The sequence below is a fragment of the Capricornis sumatraensis genome, chromosome 14 (genome assembly GCF_032405125.1).
Source record: "Capricornis sumatraensis isolate serow.1 chromosome 14, serow.2, whole genome shotgun sequence".
Classification (NCBI taxonomy): domain Eukaryota; kingdom Metazoa; phylum Chordata; class Mammalia; order Artiodactyla; family Bovidae; genus Capricornis; species Capricornis sumatraensis.
In genome coordinates, this window is record NC_091082.1 from 85,999,224 (window position 1) to 86,013,467 (window position 14,244).

The 14,244-nt window shown below is 57.6% G+C and overlaps 1 protein-coding gene across 3 annotated transcripts in view; it reads left to right on the forward strand.

Annotated features, from left to right (window-relative positions):
- Window positions 1–362: 362 nt before the first annotated feature.
- Window positions 363–14,244, forward strand: part of NR5A2 (nuclear receptor subfamily 5 group A member 2) — a 125,703-nt gene continuing 111,821 nt past the window's right edge. Inside the window, exons 1-2 of one of the 3 annotated variants that reach the window (XM_068985624.1) lie at window positions 417–480; window positions 12,407–12,544. In XM_068985624.1, coding sequence (XP_068841725.1) covers window positions 417–480; window positions 12,407–12,544 — 202 coding nt within the window. Of the gene's footprint in view, window positions 481–12,406; window positions 12,545–14,244 lie in introns of those variants that run through there. The other 2 variants (XM_068985625.1, XM_068985626.1) reach the window with 2 other exon arrangements.

The following is a 14,244-nucleotide window of genomic DNA, read 5'->3' on the forward strand; positions in this document are numbered from 1 at the left end:
ACTTCTGAGTTAATCATTTCTGTGCCATTATCTGCCAAGAGTTCTTATCTCTTTTGCTGTCACTTTATAACAGGGTCCTCTTATCAACCTGCCTGGAGTCACGTGATTCATCCAAGCCTATCAAAAGTTTCCATGGCTCTGATTAGAAACCATCACGAAACTGGATACAGGGTTTACAGCAGATCACTAATGCTGGAAAAAGTACAGAGTCCAGGGAAAGACTTGCTTGTAACTTTCTGGATTCTTGGAGGTGTTTTTTGTTTTTTTTTTTTCCTCTCTTTTTCTTAACTTTCACTCAGGGTTATTGTAGTCTGATGTGTCCTGCCCAAGGCTACAAAATTTGACAAGCTGCACTTCCTTCTTACACTCAATGATATCTGCTTTAAACCAAAGGACTGCCTATAATTTCATTAAGAATGTCTTCTAATTCGGATACTGGGGATTTACAAGAATCTCTAAAGCACGGACTTACACCTATTGGTAAGTAGGAGTTGCTCTATTTATCATCTATTATCCTGCTATGACACTAATACATGTAATTCAATGCCATTGATGTATTTACTATTATAAGTCACTGCTTTTCCAGTTGTGTTTATTAAAAGCATGTAAGTCCACGTATATATCACACATTGATCTTTCTTGACGTTAAAGAGGTAAATGAATATTTCAAATATTCGTATAGCCTTTGTTTTTGGACGTCATTCTACCAGCTTAAAATAGCCAGAAAACAAAAAGTACCATATATTCCTTTCATCCCTAATATTTTCTGATACTTTTAAATGAGAAATGATAAACTAAAAGTGGAACCACTTGAAACAGGTTACCCATATGGAGTCATCATTGATCCCACCGTAGCAAACGCTTTCAACTGTCTGTGGAGTTTGAAGCCACACCACAGTGTGTCTCATTCATTGCAGATACTACAGAAAACTTTTGTTTTTCGATCCAAAAGACAAAATCAAAACCCCAAATCATACCGTCATTAGTTAAGAAGGTAAGGGTTACAGATTTTCAAAATAACGAGTCTATCTTCTTTTCATAAACAGAATAAGTACACAAAGCTAATTTTCATTTTTTAAAAGTACAAACAATGCCAAGTCACAAGCGTTAATGTTTCAGCAAGAACACTTTCAATTAACCCTAAACGTAAAGGGTGAAAAAGACAAGACTCCCAGACATCTGTCATTATTGCTCTGTGGGAAATCGTGCCTTTATTACTCCGCACTCGTTTTTGAAGGCCCTAAGCCCTTTCTTGCAGCACTTTTCTTAGGCTTTGGAATGAACTGGAATGTCCCTGTAATTCGCAAAGGCCTGAGTTCCAGCCCTGCTGAGAAGGAAAACCAAGGTCTGGGATTTTCCTCGTTCTCCCTTCATAACCAGCTGACTCCACTGAACGCAGTGATTGCTTTTTTATGGGTCAACTACACCCTAAAGTATATCAATTGAGGAAACGGCAAAAAAAAAAAAGAAAAAAGGTTCTGTACTTACGAAAAGGAAAACACTGGGAAGGCAGGCAGAGTGCAACAGAATTCAATTGCTCTGCAGATAAAAAGAAAATAGGGGCACAGAAATGAGCTGGTAGAGAACACAGGGGCGGTTTCACGTCTTTGCCCGGAGAGCAGCCGCCGGGCGCCTGGGCAAAGGGTCCCTGAAGGAGGAGGCCTCTGGGGCGAGGGCGCGCCCGAGCAGGGGCGCGGGGACGCGCGGCGAGGCCCCGGAGATGCGGGGGCGCGCGGCGAGGGCGTGCTCGGAGACGCACCCACCTGTGGGTGCGAATTCAGGGCGAGGAAATCCGGGGCCGCGCTCGGGGACCCTCACTTGGCGGCGCCAGCCCGGGGTGAATGAACTGGGTGAGGCGGTGGAAGGGACCGCCTTCGTGTTGCCTCGGCTCCCGTCCGGCGCTCAGGTCCGGGAGCGAGGCTGGACCCCCTTCACGTCTGGGGTCCGCAGGGGCCGGAGCGCCGGCGGCCGAGGGGTCGGGGTGGGGGTGGCCGTCTAATCCTGGAGGGACCGCTGGAGGCTGAGCCTCAAGAAGGTCCTGAAGGAAGAACCCAGGAGCCCACCCCGGCCCCCGAAACCTGTGCGGGCACTTTAGGGCGCCAGATCACAGGCCGATCGGAGAACAGTTTTCAGCAAGGAGCCCTCTCCCCAGACCTCACTCGCGGGCACCGCCCTCTCCGGGCCCAGGAATGCTCCCCCGACCCCCCCTTACCCCCCAAGTGCCCGGGTATGGGAGCGCTGCTGGTGGCTGTGAGACGCCCTCTTTGGAACCCCCTGGCCACATGGGGAGGCTGCTGGCCCCGAGCATCGTCTGCTCCACGGGATAGCCTCCCGGGGTGCTGGGGTAGGGGGTGTCATTCCCGTGGTGCTGGGGCCCCTTTCTGGGATACTTGGCCAGAGGTTCTCTCAGAGGGACAGCGCTGCATCGGCCCTTTCAGTGCGTCCCTGAAGGCCACTCGCCTCTAGAATTGGGGGTGGGGGGCTCTGACCGCCCAGGGCAGGCCCACCGAGGAGAACCCCCCAGGGCAGCTCAGAGTGTCTGCAGTCCCCGGGGCTTTGATGGCAAAAGGCACTTTGGGACCAGGGCGAGAGGCCCCCAAACCCAGCCCATTGTATGTACAGCGCAGTCAGGCACTGAATTCTGCCTCAATTTCTCTGTTCTGCTGGGAATGTGCCTGTTTCTCTAAAAAGCAGTCTCTGTGGGTCCAAGCTGGCATGACAGTGTTATGTATTGGTGGTTCCATGACAACTGCGTGTAGTCTGTGCTCGTATAAAGTCACAATAAGACACCGGCGTGGCTTCTGCCCGCCCGCAGGGCTGTCCAAGAGCGTGAGGGCAGCAGACCTGGGCTATGACTGGATTGCTCCTTCCAGGGAACTGGTCTCAGATGCCCTCCAGACGCTCGGTGTCTGGCTTAGGTTTTTTACATTCTCATAAGTAGGGCGACATTACAGAGTGCTATGCAGTGACAGTTTGAGAGAGAGAGCAAAGTATTTGTCTATGTCAACAGAAGAGCCAAATCTGTGTCGTAGGAAACACGTCATCTAAGGAGTTGCAGTCCTCCAGCTACGTGCTCAACGTTATGGTTGATTTGTGTTAAGTTTATGTAATGCTTCTAATTGAGTGCATTTTCCAAGAATATTTTACAGTCTATATAACGTTGCATATGAGACACAGTAAGTTCTGTGTAGTTGCTGCTGCTGCTGCTGCTAAGTCGTTTTAGTCGTCAGACTCTGTGCGACCCCATGGGCAGAAGCCCACCAGGCTCCCCCGTCCCTGGGATCCTCCAGGCCAGAACACTGGAGTGGGTTGCCATTTCCTTCTCCAATGCATGAATGTGAAAAGTGAAAGGGAAGTCGCTCAGTCGTGTCTGACTCTTCGCCACCCCATGGACTGCAGCCCATCAGGCTCCTCCGTCCATGGAATTTTCCAGGCAAGAGTACTGGAGGGGGGTGCCATTGCCTTCTCCGTCCTTCCTTCTACCTTCTATCTTGTAGAGTCCATGTTCAGTTTGATATGTGCCTTTAAGACATTTTACATACACTTATATGTGTATTTACATGTGCATTCTGTGTAGTTAGGGTATATAATAGGGGTTCCCTGGTGGCTCAGATGATAAAGAATCCACCTGCAATGCAGGAAAGCAAGCTTTGATCCTTGGGCCAGGAAGATTCCCCTGGAGAAAGGAATGGCAACCCACTCCAATACTCTTGCCTAGAGAATCCCATGAACCAAGGGTCTGGCGAGCTACAGTCCTTGGGGCTGCGAAGAGTCAGACAGGGGGCTGCGTGGCTGAGCACACACAGGGCACATAAGGCACAGCGAAAGTGCTGCCTGGAGGCTGTGATGTCAGCGCCACTCTCTGGGCCCCTCGGTGGTCTCGGAGACTGACTGTATTCGGGTGATAAGCTTCAGCGCGCTCTGTGCCCTTAAGGGTCTCTGAAGCAGCGTCACACAGTGGGCAATGAGAGAGCCGCTGTCGCCCTAACCTCTAGCCGGCTCCGTTCGCAGTGCCGCTGAGAACACCGTCACCCACGCCCATGCTCTGGTGCTCGAGCTGGGCTCAGGCAGCCAGTTCTGTCTGGGAAGCTGAGCCCCGGAGCCTCCTCTCCTCCCTGGCTCCTGCCCGCCTCCCAAACACTGCTTCTGAGATTCTCTGTACTGGCCTGGATCCGCAACTGTGATGGGGCTTAAAGGACTTCTTTAATGAACCAAGAGAGATGTGCAGAGAAAGCGAGAACAGAGCTTTGGTGATGCTTTTTCCTTTACTTGACTATTCCACCCAGACGCCATGTCTAGGGTCATCTTGGCTTTAGCCTTGAACTTGAACTGAGCTAGAGAAGGGCTCTGGGACTGTCTCCCTCCATGGTCCAACCTCCCCAGACAGCTCCTGGCATGCTCTATGCAGGGCAAGAAGCAGACATCTCAGCCCCCAGTCCAGAACCTCCCTTTGAGGGTTCGTCCTTACTCCTCACCTTGTTGGAACTTCTCCGAGAAATACACTTGGCTTCAGGGAGCTTCAGGAATTTGGGGGGGCACTGCATCCGGGGAGGGCCTAGCAGAGAACTGAATATGGATGGTGTGAGTGTGAGAGATGGAGCCTGGAAACCCACGAGGACGGAAACTGACCAGACCACTCAATCAAGGCTGCCTCCTTCTCAGTCTTTAAGAAAGCTCTGTCGTGTGTGTTTACATGATTCATACGAAAAGATACATTTAACTTTTAAATCTCAAATAAGCAGAATATCTGCAGATAATGCGAGTGAGTCCTGAGGACAGTGTCAAACCCTGCAAGACAGTGCAGTTGGCAAGAACTTTCCACTAGAAGGATCCATTTTTCATGGTCCTTAGAATGACTGGGCTTCCCAGGTGGCGCTAGAGGTAAAGAGCCAGCCTGCCAAAACAAGAGATTTAAGAGCTGTGGGTTCCATTCCTGGGGCAGGAAGATCCCCTGGAGGAGGGCATGGCAACCCACTCCAGTATTCTTGCCTGGAAAATCTTATGGACAGAGGAGCCTGGCAGGCTACTGTCCATGGGGTCCCAAAGAGTCAGACACGACTGAGCGACTTAGCATGCAGAATGGCTAGTGACTCTCTTCCTAGTTGTTTTCCTTACAGAGGATGCTTTGGGGGAAGTTAGGGGGAAAGAGAAAAAGATAAAAAACATATTAACAACAGTGTGGTGGGCTGCTCTCCTGACACAATCGTCTGCATGTAAAATTTATTTTGTTTAAAAAAAGGTTTTCTTTGTGAACCTTACTTTGTTTTTTAGTCACTGACTTGTGGCCGACTCTATGCGACCCCACAGACTGTAGCCCACCAGGCTCCTCTGTCCATGGGATTCTCCAGGCAAGAATACTGGAGTAGGTTGCCATTTCCTCCTGCAGGCGATCTTCCCAACCCAGAGATCGAACCCGGATCTCCTGCATTGGCAGGCAGATTCTTTACCACTGAGCGAGCAGCGAAGTCCAAGTCTTATTTTACCGATGAAATAAAAAAAGAACTTAGAAAGGTCAAGTGATTTACCCAAGGTCACTCAGTTTGTCAGAAGAGTGAGCTGTAAGTGGAACCCATGGATGGGACTCTGAAAACCATGCATTTTCCTCAAGGCTATACCTTTTCGCCGCTGTTGATATAAAGAAGTAATGATCACAAGCAGTGTTGATCTATTCAGACTTTCTTCCGAAAGGCATTTTGGACTTAAGAAAGACCCTGGTCAATGGCTCTTTGTCTTCCTCCTCCGACCACAGTGCAAATCAGGTTTAGAACCCCCAAGAGTTTGAAAGGGTGGGCTCCGCCAGCGTCTGGAGCCCCGAGGGCAGGGCAGCGATGGGGAGTGGGAGGTGGTTGGGGGCGGGGGCGGGGGGGAGGGGCGGTATAGGGGCATGGGGGTAGGGAGGCCCTGCTTGTCTCAGACTCTGGAATTTCCTGAAAGGATCTTTGACGTTGAGCTTGCAGTTCTGTGGCCTCTGGTGACAACTCGTGGGGTTACTGAGCAGATGACCAGGAAATAGAAACTTCACAGCATCCACTTGTTATCATCAGAGGTATGAGGAAGGCAGGGAAATCCCTCCAAATGAGGGCGTTTACAGAGGACTTTTTATTCCTATATATAATACAGAAAGTCGTTCAGTCGTGTCCGACTCTTTGCGACCCCACAGACTATACAGTTCATGGAATTCTCCAGGCCAGAATACCAGAGTGGTTAGCCTTTCCCTTCTCCAGGGGGTCTTCCCAACCAGGGATCAAACCCAGGTCTCCTGCATTGCAGGTGGATTCTTTATCAGCTGGGCCACAAGGGAAGCCCAACAGATCAACATTTTATTCCTAACAAACAAGCAAATGTCTCCTGGGGGGAGGGGACAGGGAAAGAGTTTAAACACCGCCTCCCCGGCCCTTTTTAAGCACTTTTGACAAAGCCGGGTGTGTGAGACGCCAGGCGCTAACGTGTTTTCACAGTAAATGCTGCTTCTGGCTGTGGGTCTGGGCGTCTGCAGCCTCAGGGTTCCAACACTCCATCGCCTCCAGTGGTCTCTGGGGGCCTGGAAAGAAAACTGCTTGGAACCCGCCCCCCACCCAGCCTGTCCCCGAAGCGACGCCCCACAGTGTCCAGACTAGAAACCCAGGGGAAAGGGAAAGGATTCGCCCCAAGGCTCCGTGCAAGCTGGCCACCACCTCTTAACTACGAAAGTTGTTTTCCAGTTGGAGGCAGGTTGGAAAAGGACCCTCCGAATCGCACGATCCGCGACCCCTTGGGGGACCCTAAATTGCCCACGTGGCAAGTCCCAGGGGGACGGTCCCCCCGCGAGCCCCGCTTTTCCAAACCCACACTTTCTTTGCTGGGTAAGAGGCACCCACATTGCTTGACAGCTGCAGCTCAGCGGGTCTGGCACACTTAGATCTTAAGAACCCCCGGGGGACTTCCCTAAGACACAGCCTCACGGTGGTCCACCCCCAGTGGCCCCAGCCCGGGAAGGGGAAGGGGGGCGGCACGTCACCCCTTCTCTCGTGAAGCTTCCAGTCTGGCCAGACTCAGTGGGACGCCAGTCTAGAGTCATCTAATGCTGGAATTCGAGTTCCTCCTCTGGGGACCTCTGGGGAGTGGGATCGCCTGGGGAGCAGCTCTCACCCAGGGCTTGGTGGTCTGCTCTGGGCCAGCAACGCCCTCGTGGATGCCACTCACCATTCTGGTTTGTCCCCAACAACGTGGACGGGGTGGTTCCCAGAGTTGAGTTGCAGCTCACTCATGCTTCCATTTCAATCACAGAGAGGAACAGCGAGATTACACTGGCGGATTCCCAGGTGGCGCTAGTGGTAAAGGGCCAATGCAGGAGACGCTAAGAGAAGCAGGTTCGATCCCTGGGTTGGGAAGATCCCCTGGAGGAGGGCATGGCAACCCACTCCAGTACTCTTGCCAGGAGAATCCCATGGACGGAGGAGACTGGTAGACCCCAGTTCTTAGGGTCGCAAAAAGTCAGGCAGGACTGAAGCCACTGAGCGCACAGATAGGTTGGACCAGCACCCACCCGAGGTCAGGTCCCAGCCAGCCCCTTTCACAAGACCGGATGTCTCCGTTCACCTCGAGGGCCACCGGCTCTACCAAGGTGGGACGTGCCTGGATCCTGGGCTGGGGCAGTTCTCTGCAAAGCAGAAGTTCTGCAAGGAAGCCTTCATGCCAAGGCCGGCATGTTCTGATACTCCAGGCCAAAGTCTCCCCAACCTCACCTTTCCCTCGGGACAAAGAAGCCAGTCTGTCTGGGGAGGGCTTGAGAGGTCTTGCTTACCCAGGGATTGTGTCACCTTGCGTTTGCCTCGCTGGGCAAGAGGCGCCGGAGATATACTGAGATGGTCCCACAGTGAGCGTGCTCGCATCGCTGCTGGCGGCCACCCCGCCAGGCAGTCATTCCGGGGTGGACGGTCTAAACTGGCTGCCCTTCTTCCTCCTGGACTGGAGGTTGTTGTCGAGGATGTCGGAAGTAGTTATTTACGCAGGCGTCAGAAAAAGATTTTTAAAAAAAAGACACGACTTTTCACCTATTCCAGTTTATTTTCTGAACGCTTCAGCCAATTCCACGCTCTTCGGTAACTTACATGTCCGCAAGAAAACTTAACTCAAAAAAAAGTGCTTCCAGCGCGGGGGTGGGACGCCTCCAACCCAGCCACCCCACCCTCCAGCTCGGGAGCGCGACTCCAGAGTTATTGCTAAATTTAATTTTCAGAGGAAAGCAAAAGTGATTTCTGATGGGCTTTTCGAGTGGCAGGGGCGGAGAAATGAAGCAGAGCTTGCGCTTCAGCGGTGTGTTCTGTCTCCCCCCAAAGCTGGCCTAGCCTGGCCGCGGAGACGTTCTGGGGAAAGGGTGGAGGGGTGGGGTGGGAATCTAGATTTCTTCTGAAGAGTAGCCACGTGCTCCGAGAAAAGTATTCCGGTTTCTCGAAAGCACCAAAAAGTAGGAATGGAGGAGGCGCTAGACATGGTTTTCAAGGAGGCGGATTTGCAAGTTTTTGAGAGGTTGGGATGGGCCGTGGAGTGGGGGACTTCCCCCACCCAGGCGCGCGAGGACAAGGATCTTCCATGCTGTTCCTCCGGGGACCCGTGTTGTCGAGTCCAAGAAACCCGTCCTGAAAATTTTGACATTTTACGCCTTTGCAGACTGCACGCAGGAAGTGCGCGCGGCGGGCAGGCACGCCTCAGGTCAGGTCAAGGGCAGGCGGTGCCCGGCGCGCCCGGGAACGCGACGCCGAGCTGTGGGCAGGCGGAGGCGGGAGGGCCGGGCAGTAGCCTCCTCGTGGGCCGGGGGCGCGAGACCCCCTCCGCTGCTGCCCGCGGGCGCTGGGGGCGCACGGCCCCATGACGCTGAGCCTGGATAAAATATGCCGGGACTGCGCTTCTCAGGCTCGTCAAGGCTGCGGGAGCCTCCCCGAGCCATCATCTTTCGTAATTGCAACCGTCAATCAAGGCTTTAAGACAAAGTCAGAACCGGGAAGGGCGAGCCTGGAGACTGGCCCCGTAGGACGGGAGATAGAGCGTGGGGGACGCGGCGCGAAAGGGGAGCGAAGTTTGCAGGGGAGAGGAGAGCAAGTTGAGTGTTGGGGTGGCTGGAGCCGGAGCCGTCTCACTGGGCCTCCGGTCCCCACCAGTTAACTGCCCCGCAGCCGGGGTGGCTTCCTCGGGGCTCTCTACCCGGAGGCCGCAGAGGCGAGACATCCCGCGCCGAGGGTGGGAGGCATCCGCCCGCGGGCCCGGGCTTTGTGATTCCAAGGCGGTGGGTGTATACTTCCGAGAGCGCAGACCACCCCCCCGCCTCGGGCCTGGACAAGTAGACCACCCCGGCCCTGCCCCTCAGCCCCACCTCCCCGCCCTTCCTGGCGTCCGCGCGCCACCCCCACCCGCCCCCGCCTCAAGCTGCGGCTTCTGCCACCTGCAACCATCTCCAGGTAACCTTCCCGGCACCACGGGCGGGCTGGGCGCCTCCTCCCGGCGCTCTGCTTGCTCCAGGGTGTTCGGGGAGACGCCCAGGCCCATCCCAGGTCACAGGGCGAGCGGGTCCCCGGCTCCGGCGGGGGCCCCTGCCCCGCGGAATTGAAGGGACAAGGACCGGAGGGAGTGTGGGAAGGGGGAGGGGTGCGCCCGCAGCCGGCCTGCCGCCCCTCCCTCGGCGCCTGCTGCCCAGACCCCACGCGGAGCGCCCGGGGGGAAAGATGATCGGCCCTCGGGTCTCTCCCGCGGGAGGTTTCCCGCCTCGTCCACCAAACGCGGGGTTTCCACGTCCCCCGGAGGGATTGGCATAGCTCTGGCCCTCGGGACAGCCCTCTCCCGCCCCGTTCCTGGAACAAGCCCTCGGGCCGGGGGTTCTCGGGAAAGGAAGTTTTCTCCAGGTCTGAGGCCTCCTTCGCATTCGGTGCCCGTTGGGCTCGCAGCCGACCCGGCAGAGCCATAGCCTGGACTCGAGCTTCAAAGCAAGGCGAAACCTTTCCGCTCTTACACGCCTGCGCATTCTTTGAAGAGCAGGTTTAAAAAAACCCTGACCCGGGCCCCTTTTCTCACACCGTCGCCGCTCCCGTTTGTGAGACAAATGGGTGGCAGGTGGCCCTCTGTCACCCTCATGCCAGGCCTTTGGGGATGAGAGGGGAGAGTGGCCTCCACACCTGCGTGGCCTCAACAGGCCCTCTCTGGGCTGAGGCTGGGCTCTGAACCTGACCACGACCTCTGCCTGCGGCCAGGTCAGGCACTCCTCAAGTGCGGGCAGAGACGGGCCACACTGCAACCCGCGGTCCTGTTAGACGCTCTGCACCCTTCTCTCAGCCCTCCCAATCTCTTCCTCCTGTTCCAGCAACTGGCGGGCCTTCCCTCCCGCACTGCGGGGAGCACTAGCCACCCCCCCCCCAGCTGCCAGTTTGGTGTTGGTAAGGAGGGTCAAAGTGCCCCCAGATGCTGTCTGCAGTGGGAGGGCTTCGTAATAAACTTATTCTGAAAGTTCATCTGAATCCACACGCAAGGTGCTAGCATTGATTTGAGCCCTTTCTGAGCTTCCTTCACAACGATGCTTAAAACAACCAGGCAATACTGAAAATGGACTGACTGTATGTGATATTGTCACCAAAATCTGAGCATCAGAAGGGTCACTGCAACCCACTCCCCTTTACCACCTAAGGGGCGGCCTTCTCACCAGATTTAAAGGTTTTAGGTCTGAATAACTTCGGTTCTGAGTACTGTCAGTTCTGAGAGGCAGCAGTGCGTGAATGGCCAGGCCTGGGGATGTGGCGAGCAACCCATTTCATTCAAAAGTGTAGACTGCATGGCAGTGACTGGAGTACTTTTCAATTCATCAAATACTGGACTGGCCGGTTTGAGTGTGTGATCTCTATGTCATTAACATAGAACAAATTCAGAGCCTTTGAGATTCAAATTCACCCCCTTGTGGGTGGACTCTCAGCAGATACTGAATATGAGGCGTTTCGCATGCAGTCAGGAGGCTGGGGATAGAGTGTTTTCATCTTGTTGAGATGAGATCTGAAACTTTGAAGATGGGGCTGGGCTGGTGTGGAAGAGCTTGCATAACAGATGGTTGTTTAAAACTTTTTTTCAAGTGCTGGGTCTCTGGGCCTCAAGTGGCCCGTCCCACCCCAAAGACCTGGGGATGTAAGAGGAAGCCGGCGCTGCTCTTTGCGTTCAGTATGGAAACACGGCTCACCAACATTTTAGGAAGTCTGTCGCCAGCCTGATCTGGGGGCTCGAGGAGGCGGGTGGTGTTTATAAGTGAGCGAAGGAGCTGGAGGAGAATGGGGGGTTGGGGAGGGCCGTTCGGATTGCCGGCAATTGCGCCAACTCTCGGCGACGCGGCTGTTCCCTCCTGAGCAGGTGGACCGCGCCGCTGGCCCCTCTGGGGGTGGGGGGTGGGGCTGTGGGCTAGTTGCGGAGGGGAATGGGGCCCGGAGACCCTGGAGCGCAGACCAGCTCTTCTTTTCTCTCCTGGTTTGTTGAAACGCGTTCAACTCCCCCTCACCTAGCACGCACGGTGGGCGCACCCCCGCGGGCTTCCCCCCTTCGCGCCGACACCTCCAACCAGCTTCTCCTCGGCCGCCGCGCTCAGGCAGAGGTCGCCTCTCAGCCGCTCTAAGACCCGCCGCGCGCGCATCCCCCGCCCGGGGCCGGGCGGTGTGGGAGGGGGCGAGGCGGGGTGAAGAGGTCGGGGCGGCGAGGGGCCGGGAAGCCTGGGCCTCGTCCTCATTGGCTGGCGCCTGGGGCCCGACCCGAGTCCGGAACCCGCGGCCCCATCCCGGCCCTCACCCTCGTCCCGGCCTCCCCCGACCCGGTCCTCCTCCCCTCTCCCCCCCCCCAGCCTCGCCGCCGCGGGGCTGCAGAGGGCCGCTCCCGGACGGGAGTGGACGCGGCGGCGGAGGGAGGCTGGAACTTCCAGCTCCACGCCTGAGAGTGAGCGGGAGGGAGGCAGACACGGGCGAGGGGCGGAGGAGAGGAGACGGAGGCCAGAGACCGCGCGAGCGGGAGACCCTGCGGATCCCGAGCGGAGGGCAGCGGAGGGCGGGGCGCGGGTCGCCGAGCCGAGCCGTCCGGGAGCCGCGGCGGCAGCAGCAGCAGCAGCAGCAGCTCGGCCGCCGCCTCCGCTGCGCGCCCGGAGCTCGGCCGGACGCGCCCCCGCGCCCCCGGCAGCTGCGCCCTCGCCGAGCCGGGCCCCCGCGCCCGGACTCAAGTCTTCGCTCGGTGCCCGCCGCTTCCTTCTCGCGGTTCAGGGGCGGCTGAGGAGCAGCGAGCCTGGACGGGGCTCCGGGGTCCTGACGGCAGCCCCGGAGGCGACGGGGACGCGCTCCAGCGCGCTAGCGAGAGAGCAGCCGGCCGGCCGCCCCCTCCTTCTTCCCGGCGGAGGTGAAGCCGTGCGGCTCGCGTTCAGGTGCAGGGCTTCCGGACGGACACGGACCCCCTGCCCCCGCCCGCGGCCGCCTTGTCATGCTGCCCAAAGTGGAGACGGAAGCCCTGGGACTGGCTCGGTCGCATGGGGACCAGGGGCAGATGCCGGAAAACATGCAAGGTAAGGAGGCGCTCGCGGCGCGCGGCTCCCGCGGTTCCCCCGCCCCCGGCTCGCCCCGCGGGCTGCAGCCGCCAGCCCCGCGCGGGCGCTGGACTGGCCGCCCGGCGCCCGCCGCCGCGGGGCTGCTGGGCTGCGGGGCGGCGCGCGGGCGTCGGGCCCCCTCCCCAGGGGAAGGCATAAAAGTTTATGGCTCTTGAACAATGCGGGGCGGGGATTTTCCGAGCAATGCCTAATTGGCCGCTTCTAATTAAGAAGAGAGGCTTCGAGCTCCGGCGACCGGAGCCGGGGCAGCCTCTGTCTAGCGATCTAATTATTCCGACGATCTTTCTAAGAAATGGAACTTCTCTCGGGAAGCCCGAGCAGGTTCCCGGTCACTCAAATCGGGGGAACTTGAACCAGTTCTCTTGAGTGCAGAAGAACCCTCTGCCTGGGAAAGTCAGCTGCAGAAAGCGCAGAACCTCGGGAAGAGCTGGCTTGGTGTCAGGACGCCTGGGCACCCTGCAGCCCCGGCGCACCCGGGGAGTCGGCTGGCACTGGAACAACTTCTTAAAACGGCAGGCAGAACTGGAAAGAACCAGTTGTCTCCAGCCCACCCTCCAGCCGGGCACTGCGGAGTGAGTGCAGGGCTGGGGCGGCGGCTTAGCTTCCAGCCTCTTCGGTCGGATACCTGGGAATCTGGAAGTCCCGTTTGTTTCCCCAGCTTTTGATTGCTGACAACAAGCGCGAGGCGGAATGGCAAATCCCGTAGGCTGTATTTTCGCCCCGTTCCAAAGAAGCGATTCCAGACCTTGGCCGTGTTAAGCCCTTCAGAAGTTTATCGCAGTTGCTCGGGGCCAGGGAGGGAACAATGCTAGGAAAAGTCTCCGCTGCCCTTCCATCCTCGCCCCCGCCAGCGCGCAGGATGTGCGGGCCGGCGGGCCTGTGATCCCGAGCGCTTCCTGCCATCCCCTCGAGCGAACTTGAAAGGGCCGGGGACGCGCCGAGAGCAGAGTTCAGGGCTGGCGCCCGCGGCGGTGCGGGAGAGGGGACGCTGGGCCCGGGGCCTGAGGTCGCCCCGCTGTTTGGAGACGAGGGGGCGGCGGGAGGGCGTGCGTTCCCGCCGGTGGGGTCGGTCAAGGCTAGAGGATCCTGGGGTCTCGCCCAGCCTCCAGGGAGGGCCGTGGAAGTCCCCGGGGACCGAGCCCCCTAGAGTCTAACCTGTAGGCTGGCTGCCCCAGGGAGGACCCGCTTGGCCCAAAGAGGCTTTCCTGCCGGGCACCTGGGATTCCGCGAAGCGGAATTTTTCAGGGGAAGCGGCCCCGGGGCGCCGCATCGGGCCCCTCGGCCGCCACTGCCGAGGACTGTTCCTTGGGCGCCCTCGGAGCCGGCGAGATGCTGGCGTCCAAGGGAAAGTTTCGGCTTCTCCTACCCGGGCGCGATTCTGAGCGCCTCGGGAAAAGAAGCGCTGGGAGAAGTTGGAGCAGGAAGTCGGGTGGGGGCAGACGGGAGGAAGATAGCACTGCGGTGTTTTCTTTGTAAAATTCGAGAGGGCCGTTCCTGACTGGACCCAGCGTTCCTGACCGGCCTTTCCTGGTGCCTGGGCCTCTGGGACGTCGCCGGCTCCTTGCTCAGCCCCGGGGTGGAAAGCTGGTGGGAAGCGCCCGGCGCGGCTTCCTCCAGGTGACTCGGCCTGCGGCCCGAGGGGAGCCCCTGGGGACGCG